This window comes from Falco biarmicus, chromosome 16 (assembly GCF_023638135.1).
Source record: "Falco biarmicus isolate bFalBia1 chromosome 16, bFalBia1.pri, whole genome shotgun sequence".
NCBI lineage: Eukaryota > Metazoa > Chordata > Aves > Falconiformes > Falconidae > Falco > Falco biarmicus.
The window spans coordinates 1,147,838-1,168,480 of record NC_079303.1 but is presented as its reverse complement, the minus strand read 5'-3'; the positions used below and the strand labels follow the sequence as shown (position 1 = coordinate 1,168,480).

The following is a 20,643-nucleotide window of genomic DNA, read 5'->3' as shown; positions in this document are numbered from 1 at the left end:
AAATTTGCCTTGGTTTTCTGCTTTTTTTGTTTTGTTTATATGGGTTTTTTAACAAGCATGTTTCCACTAAAAATAATTGTCTCTTTAACTAAGAAATGTAAAATTACATCTGAATGTGACACTGAAAAAGTCAAGGTTTGAACTGAATTGAAATGTATATAAATATATTATGTTTCTGTGTCCTAGAATGAAATTATAACAAATGCTAACACATTTTATTTGGCTGTTGGTGCAGTACATGACCCATTAATTGTTCTTTTTTCCCCCTCTCTTTTCCTGTAAATTATATCTCCTACAATGAAACAATGCATCTTCAATACAGATGCCAAAGGAAAGAGAAGACAGCATGAAGGAGATGAAAGAGAGAAATCTGAGTGGCTGAAAGAAACATTACCAGATAAAGACAGGGCTAAGAAACTTCGACGCAGAGAATATGTTGGTGATGAAGATAATCTTATGGACACTGGCACGGAAGAAGATGGCTTGTACAGAAATGGTCAAGGCCATTCCATTGATATGGATAGAAACCGTAGATTTTTGGGAAAAGATGAGCTACATGGAGCCCATGGAAATGGAAGGATGGGATTTGGGCAGTTTTCTGGAGCAGGCCTAGATGGAGACTCAGTGGCAAGTGATGGTAGTGTCTTTGGATTAAAAGGCTTAGGAGGCAAAAGTGGGCTAAGGCCTTTCCATGGCAAGGATTCTGTGACAGACAGAGCAGACACTGGTGATGAATTAGGAGAAGTGGGTGAACGGCATTCTGTGGGTGGCAGAGATGATGGTACGCTGGGTGCTGTTAACATTGGCATGGGTGATAGAGGTGTGGGCTCTCAGCGTGACAAGGATGGTAGATTAGGTGATGCTAGTTACAAAGCTGGCTTTGGGAGTGTTGGGAGATTAGGTGCTACTGATGGAAGTTCTGTGTTAGGCAGACTCGATCATGATTCAGCTGGAGGAGGAGATGGTAAAGGTGATCGGTTCAGTCGGACTAGTCTGGGGACTGGAGCTAGAAAAAATGTTGCAGATACTGAGACTGCAGGAGGAATGAGGACCTCCTATGGCAAGGATGGTCTGCCAACTGCAGCCGATATGAATGGTGCAAGCATGAACAGAGGACAAACAGGGACTCCCTATGGCAAGGATGGCCCGACACTTAATGCTAGCGGTCATTTAGGTCAGGCAGGAAGGTCAGGCTTGCTATATGGCCCAGGCGGTCTTCCAGCTGGAGACAGGGCTATATCTGGTGCAGGTGGCAGTACCACAGGAGAAATGGAGGCATTGTACGATCCAGATGGTCATCCATTTGGAGCACGTCTTGGTGATGCTGGTGTAGCTGATGCACGTGGAATTGGGTCTCCCTATGGAAAGGATGGTTTCCCAGCTGGCAAAGCCATTGTTGGTGCCGGTGTAGATGGTGCAGACATATATAGGATTTCTTATGGAAAGGATGGTCTCCCAGGTGGCACAGGCATTGGTGGTGCTGGTATAACTGGTGCTGGGGGAGTTGGGTATCCCTATGGAAAGGATGGTCTTCCAGCTGGTGCAGGTGTTGGTGGTGCAGCGGGAGTTGGGTCTCCCTATGGCAAGGATGGTCTCCCAGCTGGTGCAGGTGCTGGTGTTGGTTCTCCCTATGGGAAGGGTGGTCTCCCAGCTGGTGCAGGTGTTGGTGCAGGTGCTGGTGCAATGGGAGTTGGGTATCCCTATGGCAAGGATGGTCTTCCAGCTGGTGCTGTTGTAGGTGGTGCAGGGGGATTTGTGTCTCCGTATGGAAAGGATGGTCTCCCAGCTGGTGCAGGTGTTGGTGCAGGTGCTGGTGCAATGGGAGTTGGGTATCCATATGGCAAGGATGATCTTCCAGCTGGTGCTGTTGTAGGTAGTGCAGGGGGATTTGCGTCTCCCTATGGAAAGGATGGTCTCCCAGCTGGTGCAGGTATTGGTGTAGCTGGTGCAGCAGGAGTTGGGTCACCATATGGAAAGGATGGTCTCCCAGCTGGTGCAGGTGCTGGTGTAGGGGGATTTGGGTCTCCCTACGGAAAGGATGGTGTCCCAGCTGGTGCAGGTGTTGGCGGTGCTGGTGTAGGGGGAGTTGGGTATCCATATGGAAAGGATGGTCTTCCAGCAGGTGCTGGTGTAGGGGGAGTTGGTTCTCCCTATGGAAAGGATGGTCTCCCAGCTGGTGCAGGTGCAGGTGCAGCTGGTGCAGGGGGAGTTGGATCTCCGTATGGAATGGATGGATTTACAGCTGGTGCTGGTGTTGGTGCAGGTGCTGGTGCAGGGGGAGTTGGGTCTCCCTACGGAAAGGATGGTCTCCCAGCTGGTGCAGGTGTTGGTGCAGGTGCTGGTGCAATGGGAGTTGGGTATCCCTATGGCAAGGATGGTCTTCCAGCTGGTGCTGATGTAGGTAGTGCAGGGGGATTTGCGTCTCCCTATGGAAAGGATGGTCTCCCAGCTGGTGCAGGTGTTGGTATAGCTGGTGCAGCAGGAGTTGGGTCACCATATGGAAAGGATGGTCTCCCAGCTGGTGCAGGTGTTGGTGTAGCCGGTGCAGGGGGAGTTGGGTCACCATATGGAAAGGATGGTCTCCCAGCTGGTGCAGGTGTTGGTGTAGCTGGTGCAGCGGGAGTTGGTTCTCCCTATGGAAAGGATGGTCTTCCAGCAGGTGCAGGTGCTGGTGCAGCTGGTGCAGGGGGAGTTGGATCTCCGTATGGAATGGATGGATTTACAGCTGGTGTTGGAGCAGGTGCTGGTGCAGGGGGAGTTGGGTCTCCCTATGGGAAGGGTGGTCTCCCAGCTGGTGCAGGTGTTGGTGCAGGTGCTGGTGCAATGGGAGTTGGGTATCCATATGGAAAGGATGGTCTCCCAGCTGGTGCAGGTTTTGGAGCAGGGGGAGTGGGGTCTCCCTGTGGAAAGGATGGTCTTCCAGCCGGTGCTGGTGTTGCCGGTGCTGGTGTAGAGGGAGTTGGTTCTCCCTATGGAAAGGATGGTCTCCCAGCTGGTGCAGGGGGAGTGGGGTCTCCATATGGAAAGGATAGTCTTCCAGCAGGTGCTGGTGTTGGCGGTGCTGGTGTAGGGGGAGTTGGTTCTCTCTATGGAAAGGATGGTCTCCCAGCTGGTGCAGGTTTTGGAGCAGGGGGAGTGGGGTCTCCCTGTGGAAAGGATGGTCTTCCAGCCGGTGCTGGTGTTGCCGGTGCTGGTGTAGAGGGAGTTGGTTCTCCCTATGGAAAGGATGGTCTCCCAGCTGGTGCAGGTGCTGGTGTAGCTGGTGCAGCGGGTCTTGGGTCACCATATGGAAAGGATGGTCTCCCAGCTGGTGCTGATGTAGGTGGTGCAGGGGGATTTGCGTCTCCCTATGGAAAGGATGGTCTCCCAGCTGGTGCAGGTATTGGTGCAGCTGGTGCAGGGGGTGTTGGGTCTCCCTATGGGAAGGATGGTCTCCCAGCTGGTGCAGGTATTGGTGTAGCTGGTGCAGGGGGAGTTGGGTCACCATATGGAAAGGATGGTCTCCCAGCTGGTGCAGGTATTGGTGTAGCTGGTGCAGGGGGTGTTGGGTCTCCCTATGGGAAGGATGGTCTCCCAGCTGGTGCAGGTGCTGGTGCAGCTGGTGCAGCGGGTATTGGGTCACCATATGGAAAGGATGGTCTCCCAGCTGGTGCAGGTGCTGGTGCAGCTGGTGCAGGGGGAGTTGGATCTCCATATGGAAAGGATGGATTTACAGCTGGTGCTGGTGTTGGTGCAGGTGCTAGTGCAGGGGGAGTTGGGTCTCCCTACGGAACGGATGGTCTCCCAGCTGGTGCAGGTGCTGGTGTTGGTTCTCCCTATGGGAAGGGTGGTCTCCCAGCTGGTGCAGGTGTTGGTGCAGGTACTGGTGCAATGGGAGTTGGGTATCCCTATGGCAAGGATGGTCTTCCAGCTGGTGCTGATGTAGGTGGTGCAGGGGGATTTGCGTCTCCCTATGGAAAGGATGGTCTCCCAGCTGGTGCAGGTGTTGGTGCAGCTGGTGCAGGGGGATTTGCGTCTCCCTATGGAAAGGATGGTCTCCCAGCTGGTGCAGGTATTGGTGTAGCTGGTGCAGGGGGAGTTGGTTCTCCCTATGGAAAGGATGGTCTCCCAGCTGGAGTAGGTGTTGGTGCAGGGGGAGTGGGGTCTCCCTATGGAAAGGATAGTCTTCCAGCAGGTGCTGGTGTTGGCGGTGCTGGTGTAGGAGGAATTGGCTCTCTCTATGGAAAGGATGGTCTCCCAGCTGGTGCAGGTTTTGGAGCAGGGGGAGTGGGGTCTCCCTGTGGAAAGGATGGTCTTCCAGCCGGTGCTGGTGTTGCCGGTGCTGGTGTAGAGGGAGTTGGTTCTCCCTATGGAAAGGATGGTCTCCCAGCTGGTGCAGGTGCTGGTGTAGCTGGTGCAGCGGGTCTTGGGTCACCATATGGAAAGGATGGTCTCCCAGCTGGTGCAGCGGGACTTGGGTCTCCCTATGGAAAGGATGGTCTCCCAGCTGGAGCAGGTGTTGGCGCAGGGGGAGTTGGGTCTCCCTATGGAAAGGATGGTCTTCCAGCAGGTGCTGGTGTTGGCGGTGCTGGTGTAGGGGGAGCTGGGTCTCCCTATGGAAAGGATGGTCTCCCAGCTGGAGCAGGTGTTGGAGCAGGGGGAGTTGGGTCTCCCTATGGAAAGGATGGCCTCCCAGTTGGTGCAGGTGTTGGTGTAGCTGGTGCAGCGGGAGTTGGGTCACTATATGGAAAGGATGGTCTCCCAGCAGGTGCAGGTGCTGGTGCAGCTGGTGCAGGGGGAGTTGGATCTCCATATGGAATGGATGGATTTACAGCTGGTGTTGGTGCAGGTGCTGGTGCAGGGGGAGTTGGGTCTCCCTACGGAACGGATGGTCTCCCAGCAGGTGCAGGTGCTGGTGTTGGTTCTCCCTATGGGAAGGGTGGTCTCCCAGCTGGTGCAGGTGTTGGTGCAGGTGCTGGTGCAATGGGAGTTGGGTATCCCTATGGCAAGGATGGTCTTCCAGCTGGTGCTGATGTAGGTAGTGCAGGGGGATTTGTGTCTCCGTATGGAAAGGATGGTCTTCCAGCAGGTGCTGGTGTAGCTGGTGCAGGGGGAGTTGTGTATCCATATGGAAAGGATGGTATCCCAGCTGGTGCAGGTGCTGGTGTAGCTGGTGCAGCAGGTATTGGGTCACCATATGGAAAGGATGGTCTCCCAGCTGGTGCAGGTGTTGGTGCAGCTGGTGCAGGGGGTGTTGGGTCTCCCTATGGGAAGGATGGTCTCCCAGCTGGTGCAGGTGTTGGTGCAGCTGGTGCAGGGGGAGTTGGTTCTCCCTATGGAAAGGATGGTGTCCCAGCTGGTGCAGGTATTGGTGTAGCTCACGCAGGGGCAGTTGGTTCTCCTTATGGAAAGGGTGGTTTCCCAGCTGGGAGTTATGGTGATGCTGGCTTAGCTGGTGCAGGTGAATTTGTTTCTTCTTATGGAAAAGATGGTCTTCCAGGTCCAATGGGAACTGGATTTGGTACTGGTGCATCTGATTTTGGTGGTTTTGGATCTCCATATGGAAAGGATGGTCTCCCAGGTGGGCATGAGGCTGGTGCTGGTGTATCTGGTGCAAGGGGTGTTGGTTCTTTCTACGGCAAGGATGGTCTCCCAACTGGGACTGTGGGAGGAGCTGCTCGTGTTCCGTTTGGAGGTGAAGAATCAGTGGGATCTTATCGTGGCAAGGATAGTATGCTGAGTAGAGGTCAGGGATATATGGGTGGATCAGGAGGAGACAGCTTTTCCTCAGAAGGTGGTGGTGTTGCAGGGTCTGCAATACGGGGTGCTGGGTCTCCCTACGGCAAGGACACTGGGTCTGCTGGGGCCAGGGCTGGCATGGGTGGTGGTGGGAGGCTGGGAGGTGATGAAAGGGGGTTACATTCAGTCCGTGGTAAAGAAGATGCTGTTGGACGAGGTGGTGAATATAGGCACGGTTCACATCCTGGCAAATCTTCTATGGGAGGTGAACCTGGAAAGGGCACTGCCAGTGATTTCAGAGGATCAGGGAACAAAGGTTCATCTGATGACAGAGGTTCGCATTCAGGTCAAGTTGATGCCAAGGGTCAGGACAGAGATTTAGGCCAGGTAGACTCCCTTTATGGCAAAAATTCTGCCTTTGGAGGGACAGGGAGTAAATCCCGTAACAGATCTGCTGATGGGAGGAATTCAGGTGGTTTTGGTCAAGGTTCAGTGGATTATGGCCAGATGTCAGATCTTTATGGTGGACCTCCTTCAGTAAATCTGAGAGAACAGGAACCCAGCCTTGATATTAAAGCCAATGATTTCTTGAGTACGGAAAGTATGGAAAAAAGAAGACGTTACTGTCTAGATGATCTGAAAGGTACGTGTTTAACTGATGGCTTCTGTATTGGTGGTCTTTGCATTTTGATACTCACATTCCTAATCCTGGAGAGAAATTGAATGTTATGGTTTAGACGAATGTAGCTATATGTAGAAATTTGGTTATATCATGGTCTATTCCTAATTTTACAAATGATTTGCTGTGTAGTCTTACTCAATTTGCTCAGATCAAACTGCCGTAAAAGGTCTAAATGGTCTTTATTTAAATTATCTAGAGCAGGTATCACCTGTTCATTCAAGTGTATGATTCATATCCACATGGAACAGACTTCAGTTCACAAACATATTAGTTCCCATATAGTTTCAAGGAATATGGCCATGTTTCTTTTATATTGTTCCAATTTGAAACTTATTGTTTCACTTTGTTCTAACATCTAGTGCAAAGATCTGTGTATTTCCAAGTTCTGGGAATAAATCTGTGCCTGCTTATATTGGATTAATATGCACATTGAGCCTAATGTAAAGAGCTCTTTTCTCTTGTAACATCAGAAATAATAAGGTGTTGCATATAGTAAAAGGAGAGTAATGTGTATGCAGCTCTTTGACTTAGACCAGTGGCAAGACTAGCGAGACAATACTTTGAAAACTGTAGAAATGAGAAACTTCAAATGTATAACTGAAGGGGAATATTTGCCTAATGGAATTCTGACAAGTTAGAAATTATCAAGACAAACAAAACATCAGTATAAATAAGGAAGTAAAATCAACAAAATTGGGGAGGGAGATGGGGTGTTTATTAGAGAGGGGATGAGCTTGTTAATGGAGAAGAACTTGGGACGGGAAAGAGGAATATGGGGGGTAGAGAATAGTGTGACCGGGGGCTGTTTGGGGGGAAGTGGTTGGGCAGCCCTGGATCTGGTCAGTGCAGAGGAGAACGGTGTAATAGTATATCCATATCCCAAAGTACCCTGCTTCTTTCCACTGGCTGCAGAGGGAGCCAAGACAATTAGCGCAGATTTAACATAGCAAATCTGTAGATGGATAATGTGATTCGTGATGAATCCATTGCCCATTAGATTGATGTCAGGACTATATGGTATGCAGGCCAGCTGGCATGTGCCTTCAGTGCAATAAGTTAATGCCAGCTGGCCCACAGTCTTGTTGTACAAAAGCCTGCCATGACCACAGTATGTTTTTTTAAAAAGCTTTCTTTTCTTCTCATGTGCACATGCATTTCCATTTATACATTTCTCCCGGTCAGTATAACACAGAGTTAGCATCTTTTCAACATTTTCTTTTCTGAATGTTCAGCACCACGCTGTTTTATCAACAAACAGTTATTTGATGTCAGAGTCCTGAAAGGGGAACCAGCCGAGCTGTCTTGCACTGTCAGTAAAGATGAAGTGACAGGAACCTGGTTTAAAGATGGATTAAAGGTGGGTGTTCTCTAGCTGCTGTTTTCTTTGGTTAGCAATGCTCTGCTCGCTGGCTCTACCTCTTAAGTGTCATGTCAAAGTGTCCTTCCCTCTGCCAGTCTTACTGTAGTCTGAGTATGGCCCTGGAAGGATTCTGTGGGAGCCTTTTGATAACAAAACTCTTGATACAAACCCACCAAGATTTCTCCTCTTCCTGCTGCAAGACATTTCCCTTCTTGATGACAACAGAAGTCTTTGTGCTTTCTATTCTTTTTCTTGTGTGGAGATGGTGTGGGTCTCTCCCTTGCAACACAATCCTTTTCCTTGGTGAATGTAAGAAACATGCAAAAGGCGAGGGAAAAATCTTCAAAGGATCCTTCCTTCCAGCAGGCATAACACAGAGTGCTTTTTCAAATTAGTGCTTAAGGTCAAACAGACATCGTATTCAATCTTCCAAAACAGCACTAAACAGTAATTCCAGTTGTGGGACCTGGATGATACTGTAGGAGTTCTGAGGTGTCGTACTGGAGCGTGGGCCAAAGTTTTTGTCATTAAGAATAGAAAGAAAGAGCTTGGAGATTTTACTAAAATTCATTTTAATGGTGTTTGAATCAAGTCTTTGTGGGAAGTATGTTGATAATGCTTATATGCGATGTTGCCAGATGAGTAATCCCAGAATATTACTGTAATTAAATGTGTATCATTCATAAGTCTTTTCAATTACATTTTGAATTTTTGTCTGTTTAAGTTTGGATTGCCCTTTTTTAAAGAATGGTCTCTGTGCTTTACCTTGTAGTTAAAAAACATGGATGGAATCTTTTTTGAAAAGAAAGGTCTAGTCCACAAACTAATTATTAATAAAGTGGAAGATATTCATGCCGGGAAATACAGGTTTGAAGGTGGGGATATAAAAACTGAAGCTTCAGTTTTTGTTGAAGGTGAGTCTATTCAAACTACCAATGCAGTACGCTAGCCTTGATGTGCTCTAAACCTAATACGTTTTCTCAGAGACCTCCAGCTGGTTATTGTGGCAGCTTTATTATAAAGAATTACCATGTAAATGGGAGATAGGTTTTGTACAGGTTGGTGCATTTTGTATTTACAAATTTAACTAGGTTGCCTTCCTGAATAGCTTCTGTTATTAACCCAGAGGGGTTGTTTGGGGTGCATATAACACTTTGTCAGCCCAGATTCTTCATTCTTGTGTTTAGCGTATTGCCTATGAGAAAGTTGCTCCGTTGAAAAGGGCAGTGTGATACCACAAATGCTTTGCAATAATTATCCTGTTGCAAAGTACACATATGTATGTGAAGCACCGAGCACGCAACTAAAGGTGAAGGTCCAAATGTTCTGAGCTTCTAAGCATTAGTGGCAGCATCATGAGGGGAAGCCTTTCCCTCCAAGGTGAGCCTTATCCTCTTTGAACTGCAGTTTTTAATGATCTTGTATCACCTGCTTAGATCCTCCACAGGTTGACAAAGTTCTCCTCAAAAACTTAACAAGCGTTCCTACTGTGGCCAAGGCAGGGCAGCAAGTAAAGATCAAGATCCCTTTTGAAGGTCGGCTACCAGTCAGAACAACATGGCTGAAGGACAGAATGGAGCTAGCAGATGACACCAGGATTCGTGTTGATAAAACAGAGACCTTTACCATGCTGTCCATCTCCAGCAGTGAGAGAAAGGACTGTGGGGATTACAAAGTCAGGCTGAAGAATGACAGCGGAGTCCTGGAGATTAACTTAAAGCTTGTGGTAATAGGTAAGAGCCCCACAACATCCACTGTGGCTTTCATTGTAAAGCTTAGGCAGGCAACCCGTTAATACTGGCGACAACCTTATTTAGAGCTATTGCCTATTCCAAGATGAACAAGACTATGTAATTTTCCACTAAATTAGGGTCCAAGCAAAGATTGCTGACATGTTTCTTGCCCTTTAATATGAGGTGGGACAAATCTAGTTTGGTTTTACACAGCCTCAGCAGCTGAGTTTTGAATGTTGGGTGACTGTGGGAGCTGGAACTATGAGCAACAGGGAAATTTATTAACATTAGGTTATCAAGGCCAAGTTCAGCCCTGCCATAAATGCCGGTACTCTTTTGGAAGACCAGAAATGGTGTTCTTCCTTTATAAGCAAGCTGAATTGGTGCCGTGCTTATGAGGACAATTAGCTCATGGAGCAAGGGCCTACCTTCCCCTCACCACCCCTCCTTATCAAAAGTTAGTGGAAGTATTTAAGAGACAATTCAAGCACCCATCCCTCGTTCTGCAATTATGCATGTATTCCATCAGAATCAGAGTCTCCCAGCTGGTGAGCAAGAGACAGTGTTTGCTCCAAACCCAGGGGCACGTCTGGCTCTGGAGCCAACTCATAGTCTCTCTGTGTTCATCTTTTCAGACAAGCCACAGCCACCTGCAGGACCCATCAAAGTTGTAGAAAGCTCTGCAAATGACATCACCATTCAGTGGAAGCCCCCAAAGGATGATGGAGGCAAACCAGTACAAAGCTACATTGTTGAGAGTCAGCAGGTAGGCAAGAACGACTGGGTGACGTTGGGAGAAGTGCCCAGGAGCTGTACTACGTTCACCACGAACAAAGTGGAACAAGACATGAGCTACTACTTCAGGGTGAGAGCTGTAAATGCCGAGGGAACTAGTGATGCACTGGAATCAGATGAAGTGAAGGCTGTCAGTAAAGGTAAGTAAATACTTTCCATAATAGTGTTCAACACTATCTGGGAAATTCATTATCAAAGCTGATATCAGACTCACTGCATTGTAGATGTTGCTACAGATCTAACTTGAATCATGGCTGTGAATTCTTCACACAAATCCATGGAGATTGCATATCAAGACTAGAAGTTTATTGCAGGCTCTGGTGGTGCTGAGTGAGATGGCGTTATGTTCTCATTTATGCTCCATTCTGAATTGGAAAGCAAGTTTCATGGGGGAAATGTAATATGCATAAAGATCAAAGGAAATTTTTGGCTGGAAGGGGAATATGTGAGGCCTTTTCTTGACTCCATAGGTAAAGGAGTGTCTCCATATGTGCAACATTTTTCAGCATGACCGCTTCATTCCCCTGATTCCCAAACTACTAATTCTATTTTTTGTCCCTTAATGAGTTTAAATACTAGAACAGTTTTGCCGTGGGCATGAATGTAGTACTAGAGAGAAAGCGATGCTCTATTCTATTTCCAATTATCTTCTTTCTACATTCTCCTCCTCATGATTATGAGAATCTCTGTACTTTGCTTTAGCAGAGGGCTAAGAAAATCCATTTTGTTTCCACTTTCTGTCATGAAAAGTAAGAATAATGCTGACTTGTTCTACTGTGTAAGAATGACATACTTCACTCGGTAGGCTGACAGTGGAATCGTCAGTCATGGTGACAGCAGGTCATTCATGAAAATGAAATTCAGGAACAGAGGTCCATCATGGATCCTGTTTGTGTGGGGAATAAGATACACAGCTTTAGGTCTCAGTCAAACGGTTTCAAAACACATCCATATGAATACCTTGGGGAAACTGGAAGAGTAAGTGACACAGAAGACATTCTTATCTTGCAATAAAAATATACCTGCTAATAATGAAACACTAATCTCTCTCTAGCTTCACCTGGTGCCCCAGATCCCCCTGAGATTGTCAGTGCCAGCAAAGACACCATCACAATATCCTGGAAAGCACCTCGTAAAACTGGCAGTTCCCAAATCGTGGGATATATAATTCAAAAGCGTAAGAAGGGTACCGTGACCTGGCTGCCAGTCAACAACGTGCCTATAGCAGGTAGGTAGCTTAAATCCCGGAACACACTGGAAGACTTGAAAAAGACAAAAAGGTCAGCTGGGTTCAGGAGCTGCTTAGGATCTTACACCTTTTCACATCAGTGTTTTTCTTCATGAATTCTTGAGATGCTTGCTGTCCCTGTCGCAACCATGTTACCCCGATCTGAAGTTTTACCTTCTTACCTTCCACAGCTGTAGTGTATATGTTTCCTCACAGCTAAGGTTCACAGCTATGCCGTAGCAAAGCCAGGTCTTGAGTTTATATACAACTGAATGCCTGAGAGGAGGATTATGATCTTTTCTAGATTGTGTGGAAGCATATGGCTGGAGAAGTGTGCAGAGATGCTCACTGCTGCATCCTGGGATGTAGCTCCTCTACAGATAAACTGAGGTCTCCAATTTCTGGAACTAAAGTCTTCACATGCAGAACTACTGTCCTCAGTTCTTGCACTAGGAACTCATCAGATGGAAATTTTTAAGTGGAAGGCATATAAAGAAACCCAAGTGAAATGTATGAGCTCCAAGATGCATTTTGACTATAGCTAACATTATCTATCAGGTGCAAGCTAGGACTTCTTATCTGGTGTAGAAGAGTTCAGGATCATTCCATGAGGGAAAGCAGTATTATGCTTTCTCTAACTTTTAATAGCTTTTAAGTGCTGTTTGATTTGAAAGGGAATATAATGATCATGTCCCAGAAGTACACATGCTCTTGGGTGGGGAAGGGCAGGGTAATCAGTGACAGCATTTTTACATGACTCCAGAGAATTATTCAATCCACAGTTCTACAGGGAGTAAAGTACAGCATTGGTGTCTTCCCCTTTCTTGCTTGAGGAACACCTGAGCCAACACACTCCTTTTCTTTCTGCAGACAAGAAGCTGAAAATGACCAGTCTCAAGAAAGGTCTGCAGTATGAATTTCGTGTGGCAGCTGTCAATGCTGCTGGCATAGGAGATGCCAGTGAACCGTCACAGCCTGTCTTTGCGCGGGATTCCACGAGTAAGTGCACTGCCCCCCATCCTTCTGGCTTGGGGATACATAAAGCTGAATGTAGACTGACAATGTATGTTTTTTTAAATGCTTTGTGAAAAAGTATGTGAAAACAAAGATCAAAGAATTGGGGAATGTTTCATGGCTGAGAATCTGCTATCGGCATGAGGAAGCAATGGAAGGATTTCCTGTGTGATGTCTAAGTTGGATATGGCAGACTCCTGCGTGGGGGTTACATACAGTGTGGAGAAGTATTCAGGATGGGTTGCAGACCATTTCAGGAGTGTCATAGGTTGTACTGCATAGCTGGCAGGAGTGGGCATCTGGATCCAGCTTTGAAGAACTGGAACAAGGTGGAGTCAAGACAGCAGGGTGGATATCCAGTGTACTTCCTGAGATGCCCCAACATTCTTGAAGTGACTCAAAAGAGGGGACAGAAATCCTAGAAAAATTGTAAAAGTTTAAAAAATATAAAAATGTAAATAAAATTCCTGTTTCCAGAACCTCCAGGTCCAGTGCAAGACCTTAAAGTGAGCAGCAGCAACAGCACTAGTGTCACCTTGACATGGAAGAGACCTGAAGCAAAGGATGGGATGGATGTGAAAGGCTATGAGGTGGAGATGCGGTCTTCTAACAACCTCAGCTGGACCAAATGCAATACTCTCCCCATAGAGGTGGCCACTTACACAGTTAAAGGCCTCCAAGCCAAGGAGATTTACTTTCTGCGTGTGAGAGCCATCAATGACAGTGGCTCAGGAGAAGCCACAGAGGTTGAAGCTTGCATTGAAGCTGCTCCCGCTGTAGGTAAGTCAGAGCGGGCTGCTCTCAGAGTGAACGAGCTCATTCTATAGGTAATGGGATGCAAGCAAGGTCTGCAGGACGCTGTGAAGAGCTGCTTTCAAGTCCCAGACTGCAGCAGAAGGACAAGTACTACATTACTCCTGTAGAGTATGGGTCTTATTAAGTCACGTCATGAGGAAATTCTGAAGATTTAACTAATAATAAATGTATAATGCACAGTGTTCAGCTCATGTTAAAGACTCATTATGATAAAAGAACCCCTAAACCTCTGTTTTTGCCTGGGATTTATGTTTCGCCCCCTGTGCGGAGCTATACCACAGTCACAATCACCAAACAGAAACCGCACATGCTTTGTGCTCTATTAAGGGAAAAATAGAGGTTTCAGTCAATTTTTAATACAGTCTTGTGGAACCCAGCATCTTATTTCATTCTATTAAATCGCAATTGTTATGCTGTTTTTTGTAACCTTTATTTTCCTTTTTAATTTTCTAGTTTGAAAGTTTTTACCTTTTTCACTTTTTCATCTTTACAGTCTGTAGCTCTGTTTTTTCCCCTGCTGTTTGGGAATATTGCAGAAATGCAGGAGTAAGAGATAACTGTGTGAGGGATTCATCTTCCTTAACTTGGATCCCAAGTGAAAATGTCTACTTTTGGCCTATGCTTGCAGACTCCTTTTGTAACTGCTCAGTAAATAGATAAATGTGGGTCCATCTGGGAAGCAGTTTTTTCAGTTTGAAACTGGACGTGCTAGATACAACTTAGCACTATTGACTTTGGCATTTTTAGAAAAATGCTAAGTACAGTAGTATATAATATTGATGAAAAGAGAGAATAAAGAAAAAATATTTTAAATACTAAAGAAGCTTATTTTTAATAAACTCAGGCTAGTTTCTTGAGGATGTTCTGTACTCTGTATTGCATGTATATTTCGTAAGCGTCCGTTGCAATCTCCTTGTCCCCAGATGTCATTTATACAAAATCATCCATATGATGGGGTAAAGTGTGTCAAAGAGACAGTTTCTCTGCGACTGAGACATCACATGTATACAAACGTTGTTGTGAATGTGGTTTTTCATCATTTCCCGTTGTTTACTCATAGTGGCAAATAGTAAAGAAGTGTGAAAGGTGTAAACTCTGGTACTGAATCGAGGAGCATCTTTTCCACAGTAGCACTATGAGTTTATCAACAGCCTGCAGACCTGCTGTTGGAAAGGCATTAGGGGTAGCAAACACGCGTATGAATTTGTCAGCCAGTGACTCTGTAATAATGTACAACTTTTTATTGTAATTACTGTCTTTTCCAGTTTCTCCCAGGATACTAATAGATGACAAGGTGAAAAGCTCCCTGGTTATAAAAGCAGGAAATACCATCCGAGTGGATATTCCCTTTGAAGTAAGTATTCAAATGTGTTTTGAAATTCCCCATCTGTTTCTATGTTGTATTCAATAGCAGGCATGAAAACTGAGCTACTGTTTTCTTGGCATGAAATATTGTTTACAAGACAATGGGCAAATCCTTTAACCTGCCTGTGCTGGGTATACTTTCTGCATGAGAAAAACATGAATGAGAATTCAGCTGTCACTCTTGACATTAGTGTTTTTATGAGATTGTGGTCATTCATTAGCCTCTGCAAACAAGGCACAATGCTATTCATCAACCATGACAGATTAGTACCAGAAAATATTGATATACTTAGAGTTTAAAAATCCATCAGTTTCCCTCTGATTCCCTCAGAAGGCCTCGTGGCAGCATTTCTAGCAACATCTTGACTGTTTGTCCTACTAAGCAGTAGGACTTGAGAAACAGGCATGCACTGGCAGAAATCCTGTGTTCTTTGACAAGCTTGGAACAACATAGGTGAGGTCTGGGGTATCAGGAAAATGTTGATGAAGGCAAAGGGTGTGCATTTGCTGGCCTTTCTCCTAATCTCATGGAGAATAGAGACCAAAGATGGCACAATGGAAATAAAGACTTTGAGGATGTGTTTTCTTTCCAAAACCAGCACATCTTTTAAAAAGTAGAAAATACTAACTACTGATGTCATCTGTTGTTCTTGATCTAGCACACCTTGTTTGTCATAGTTAACCTGAACACCTTACTACAATAACATTCTTAAAAGACACAGAGAAAGAGAAAAGTTACAAAGAAACTTCAGAGCAGCCCTTTATCTATGGCGTTTAGATCCATCTTGGATCTGTATTTCTAAATATTACTTTACTGTGTCATGTAGGTATACATTTGGGATGGAATTCATTCAGGTAATGAAACTGAAGATGTGAAGACACAATCTGGAGGCAAAACATGCGGGCTTATAACTTGTGTTGTTCTTTACAGGCATCACCAGATCCAGTGGTGACCTGGTTAAAGGATGGGCTTCCTCTTCCAAACCGGGCTACAATAAACACCAAGGATGGTACCACCCAGCTGCTGATTGGAGCAGCTGAGTTCACTGACAGTGGCATCTACACTGTTGAGCTCCAGAATGGCTTAGGGAAAAGAGAAACGTTCAGCTTCCAAGTTCGAGTTACAGGTAACTCGCTCACTACCATATACACGCACAGATTTACTGCGGATAGGCAGTAGGCGATGAGCTGAGTTGAGCGCAGCGAGCTCTGATGCAGTTAGGCCGTGCAGGCACAGGGAGAACTAGAGCACAATTTTCCTGGAGGTTCACTCTGTCCGTTTTGTGATATCACTTGGCCATGTCTGCAGGACAGAGCAGTCTACTAATTAGAATTGCACTCAGCTTCCAGAGTGACTCTGCTTAAAAAGGCGAGGTTGCACAGATGGATAGTGCAAACTGCAGAGGAGTAGTTCATGCTCTTTGTAACAGTCTAAGGTTAGCCAGCAGCAGGCTGTAGGACATTTAGTCATAGCTACAACAATTGTATATGCTGCCTCTCCAAGAGGTGTAAAAGTTCAGCTGTACCAGCCCTCATCGCCTCCCTTCATGGGAAGGCAGCCCAGCAGCGCAGGTGTAATGCAGCAGAAGGTCAGTTAATAGCAAATGAGTTTTTGGGACTGGAGGAGGAATCAAATTTTATTCCTTCTAATGACCAGGATGTTTACTCAGCCCCCAGACAGAATGGACTCAAAGTTTTTAGGGTTCTGTACTGTGCCACTTTCCCTACATTTCCCTACATATTTGCCTTCATCTGACAGATACCCCACAGTCTCCTGGGCCTATTCAATTGCAAGAGAATGTGCCAAATACAGTGACAGTAACCTGGGAGCCATCACCATCCGAGAAATGGGAAAGTGATCTCTACTACACAGTCCTGAAACGTGAATCACAGAAGGGCTTGTGGCATGTGGTGGGTGACCTGATCTACACTAACAAGTTCACATTCACCAAACTGATCCCAGGCCGGGACTACTACTTTAGGGTTGTGGCAAAAAATAACTTGGGAGCCAGTGGTCCGTCTGAAACTCTGAAGCCTTGGAGAATTCAAAAACCAAAGGGTAAAACAGCTTTTACAAATATTTATCTGTGCGTTGTTTCTTTTGTTGTTTTTAACACACCATCCTGAAATGGGTCTTTCCTCCTGTGAACATTTAGTTGCCCAGAACAAGAACCTGTAGAGATACCCTAAGAAATTCCAGTTTAACAGGGAAGGCTTGTCCTTTCTGCGTGGACACTGTGCAGACAGATCCTTTGTTTCCAGCCATTATATCATGCAATTCACCCCAAAATTAATTTCCAACAAAATCTAACGCTTAAGTTTTGGAGAAGCTAAAGTTTCTGACTTCAGCGTTAAATACTGGCTAATTTGAGAAGAAACATAGATTACAGATAACAATTCTTAGGTGCATGGGATGTCTGGCCATTTACAGTGCAGGATGCCAGACATTCTGCACAACAAAGTGTCATGATTAAAACCCAGTCCTCTAAACCCTGACGTGGGTAGCTGTGGAGCAGTATCTGAGTGTATGTTTGTAAGTTGCTGTTGTGTTTTTCTTCTTTTTACAGCTGAATGTCATGTCAAACCACAGAAATACAGGGGAGTTAATCAAAACCAGCCCCCGAGATTCCTCGTCCCATTGAAGCCTCATGTGGTGACTACTGGGAGCGAGTGCCGTATGAGCTGTGCGGTTGGAGGCCATCCGTCTCCAAAGATCACGTGGTACAAGGACAGCAGAGACCTCTCCAATGATCCTGCCTATTTTTGCACAAATGACTTTGGTGTCTGCTCCCTGGTCATCCTCGGTGTCACCAAATGTGATGAAGGACAATATATGGTAGAAGCCACCAATGAATCGGGCCATGCATTCAGCAAAGCCTTCCTCACTATTAAAGGTAACAAACTTCAGTGCTTCTCTTCCTTCATCATGTGATGTCAAGATGTGTCATTGCTGTCAAGATGCCCATACAGCTTTATTTACTGACAAGAACAATCTCCTATAAGGCAGTGTATGTGCTTTACTGAATTTTTATTGTCTTACTAATGATCAAGTATGAAACAAATAGAAATGAAAAGGCAGACATGAGAAAAACACATGATTTCTACGTGAGCCAGAGGTTTTGGCTGATGTTGGGAATATCTTTTAGAAACTTTCCCATCTTCATTTGATAATATCTAGGTCAGATATTTCTACAGTGCAGGAACTGCAGAATAGAAGATCCTGCAAGGTGTGCAAGGGTAGGTGACACAGTGAGGAAACAGCCTGTTAGGTGGCCAAAGGCAATGAGAAGTGAGGAAAGAGAGGGACGTGGTATAAGTTAAATGGGGTCACTGGGGATCCTGATGTGAACAGAGAATCAGTGTAGTTGACTGGGGATAGACTCATGGTGGATGCACTTGCGGATGAATACTGTTGGCAGTTTTACTGAGTTAATTATGAAATATCCTTTACTTTGAGTCAAGTATTTCCCTTTTAATGCAACTTGGAATACCTTGGTAGGATTATATGAGTGGAGAAATGGGTCAGTTAAATCCCTGTAACGCTTTTGCAGACATTGGTCTTTTTGTCCCCGTAACATTTCAGGTCCCCGTCCTAGTGTACCTTACAGACTGTCTGTCTCCCTCATTACAATATTGAGCTACTCTCTCTTTCTTTTGTTTTCAGACTCCACCCTGTAGCATGACCTTCCTGAGAAAATCTCTCCACTACTATGTGACGGCAAAGGTTTTTATTGTGAACTGGCCTATATGAAGGCTATGTATTTATTTTCAAATGTTCATTATAGTCTGAGTGTTTATTTTTCAGATCCAGTAGCTGCATTTTAAACATGATGCTGCATTGTAGTCAAAATGGGGAAAAAAGCTTTAAGATAATTGTATCTTTTTGTAAAGATCATGGCTTTCCACTAGACCTTTAAAACACAGATTAGAAGCTTCAGGAACACAGAACATGAGAAGAAAAACAATAGGCCAAAATGAAATTTTCCACAGAGATCACCTGCTGTCAGGCTGCAACAAGAATATCTCTTGGCACCAGAGATCTATGAAGCTGGCCTTTTAGCATGTTATTTTCTAATCCAAAGCAGTCATTTTAGATTCTATATAATTTTCAACAGGTTTCTTAATTCTGGTAGAAGCAGTTCTGCATGTATTTTACTACCAGTAGCAGCTAATATATTATTTCCCTTAATCTCTAAGCTGCAAAGAGTATCTGCCTGCTAGTTTTATCTGGGCAAGAAATTCATTCTCAGACTAGGCTAACATGGGGTAGCGCTACTCACAGTGAATACAGAAACAAATGGAAATTTAGAACCAGTTATATTACTGTGAGCAGACTGGTGCTTACTTAAATCTCCAATAGCAAGTGCCATAAAAAAGGATGTATCAGTCCTGAACCGCCCCATTAGTATCACCCTTGAAACATAACTGCCCCTACCTCATGACATTGCTAGAGTGGTTTTGCCTGATGCAAAAAGAGGTTAAAAACATTTTGTGTTTGAGCAGAAATATGAGGTACCACCAGAGATCTTCTGTCGTGGCTGGGGAATTCCACCACTGAGCGGAGAAGGAACCTGGAAAGCAAAATATTATGATGCCTGTACGAACGTCTGGCATTGTAGCCTTAGCACCAAAGGTTCTTTGATGACAGCATCTAGAAGACAGGAGAGTGTAGATCGAAGACTCAAAGCCACTGGATCCTCAGACAGCCAGTCAAACATTTATGTGGGGCTGAAATGTTGTTTTTGATTATATTTTGTACAATGTTGTACAGACGTAGCGACAGTAGATTGTGAAATTAAACTATAATTAAGTAAAATTAAGTAAAAACTACCATGAGCAAGTGTTTATTTTGGAGAAGGAAACCCAGCCAGCTCCTAAATGCCAATCCATGTCTGTTGCAGTTTTTGCATGCCCGGCCTGTGTACTTTGCTGTGCTGAGGCCACTTGTCCCTGGTACACTGACATCTCGAGCAGCTTTGGTAGCCAGGTCAGTCAGGCCCCTTCATGTGCTGCTACTTGTCCGTCCTTTGGAGGTGCTTGGAAACTGGGCACGGAGGGTAAGTGTCGCTGAGCCGTCCGCCGTTGTTCGGCGGGTGAAGTGGTGTCAGGATGTGCTGAGCCAGAGGCGCAGGGCCGTGGTCGGGAAAGCAAGTGCCTGTTGCTACCGCTGAGGGACTCTGTGCTCAGCTGGGAGCTGCTGTGCTGCACCTGGGGGAGGGCCCGTTGGGATTTAGATGTTTCTTTTGAGGTGGCCTTTTGCTCCCTGCAAAGAGGGAAAATTAATTCCTACAAGGAGTGGGATGTGCTGCTCCCTTCCCTTGGAGGAAGGGCACCTCTGTTTATGATTCTCTGTCGACAAGGACCAAGATTTCCTTCCCTGCAATCTGCATGTTCGTGGATCCCAGCAGGCCTGAATTAGGTTCATTCCTGGAGATGCACTTGCTGCCGTTCGTACTCTGAACATGCTCAGAGGAGAGAGATGCTTTCTTGCATGGGTGAGTGACGAGCACCAAGCTTTCAGTAGCTTCAGACCGGCTGACACGGGTGCGATGCTGTAGGAGCGCGCTGTAGTTTCTGTGGCCAGCGCAGCACTTGCGGTTACTTTTGCTGTTTTCTTCTTGACTGATAAGCATAAGGGCCGAGCTTGTTGGAAGGACCTGAACGTCTGAGATTGAAGCCTGAGTGGTCTCTGGAAGGACCTGGCACGCCAGGAGCAGGAGCCTCTTGCAAGTCTTGCTGAGGTGCACAGATTTATCCCTGTGCCCAAATGGCAGCATCTATTCAAGCTAGTCCTCTGCTGTTATCCTCTTAAATGTTTTATATTGCAGCCCCACGTGCTTAAAGCACCAGTACTTACACCTGGGGAGCGGGGCTGAGCCGGCAGCTCAGGCAGGGCTGTGGGACAGAGCCTGACCAGTGGCATGTGGCCAGG

The 20,643-nt window shown here is 45.8% G+C and overlaps 1 protein-coding gene across 4 annotated transcripts in view; it reads left to right on the top strand.

Moving 5' to 3' along the window:
• IGFN1 (immunoglobulin like and fibronectin type III domain containing 1) overlaps positions 1 to 19,541 on the top strand; it is a 63,250-nt gene extending 43,709 nt beyond the window's left edge. For 3 of the 4 annotated variants that reach the window (XM_056361498.1, XM_056361499.1, XM_056361500.1), the window contains 13 exons: positions 323 to 6,361; positions 7,633 to 7,757; positions 8,533 to 8,674; positions 9,197 to 9,493; positions 10,129 to 10,428; positions 11,343 to 11,516; positions 12,387 to 12,515; positions 13,008 to 13,310; positions 14,612 to 14,700; positions 15,643 to 15,838; positions 16,471 to 16,770; positions 17,279 to 17,605; positions 18,376 to 19,541. In XM_056361498.1, coding sequence (XP_056217473.1) covers positions 323 to 6,361; positions 7,633 to 7,757; positions 8,533 to 8,674; positions 9,197 to 9,493; positions 10,129 to 10,428; positions 11,343 to 11,516; positions 12,387 to 12,515; positions 13,008 to 13,310; positions 14,612 to 14,700; positions 15,643 to 15,838; positions 16,471 to 16,770; positions 17,279 to 17,605; positions 18,376 to 18,389 — 8,435 coding nt within the window. In that variant the 3' untranslated portion in view covers positions 18,390 to 19,541. The remainder of the gene's footprint in view (positions 1 to 322; positions 6,362 to 7,632; positions 7,758 to 8,532; positions 8,675 to 9,196; positions 9,494 to 10,128; positions 10,429 to 11,342; positions 11,517 to 12,386; positions 12,516 to 13,007; positions 13,311 to 14,611; positions 14,701 to 15,642; positions 15,839 to 16,470; positions 16,771 to 17,278; positions 17,606 to 18,375) is intronic. The other variant, XM_056361501.1, reaches the window with a different exon arrangement.
• Positions 19,542 to 20,643: the final 1,102 nt, after the last annotated feature.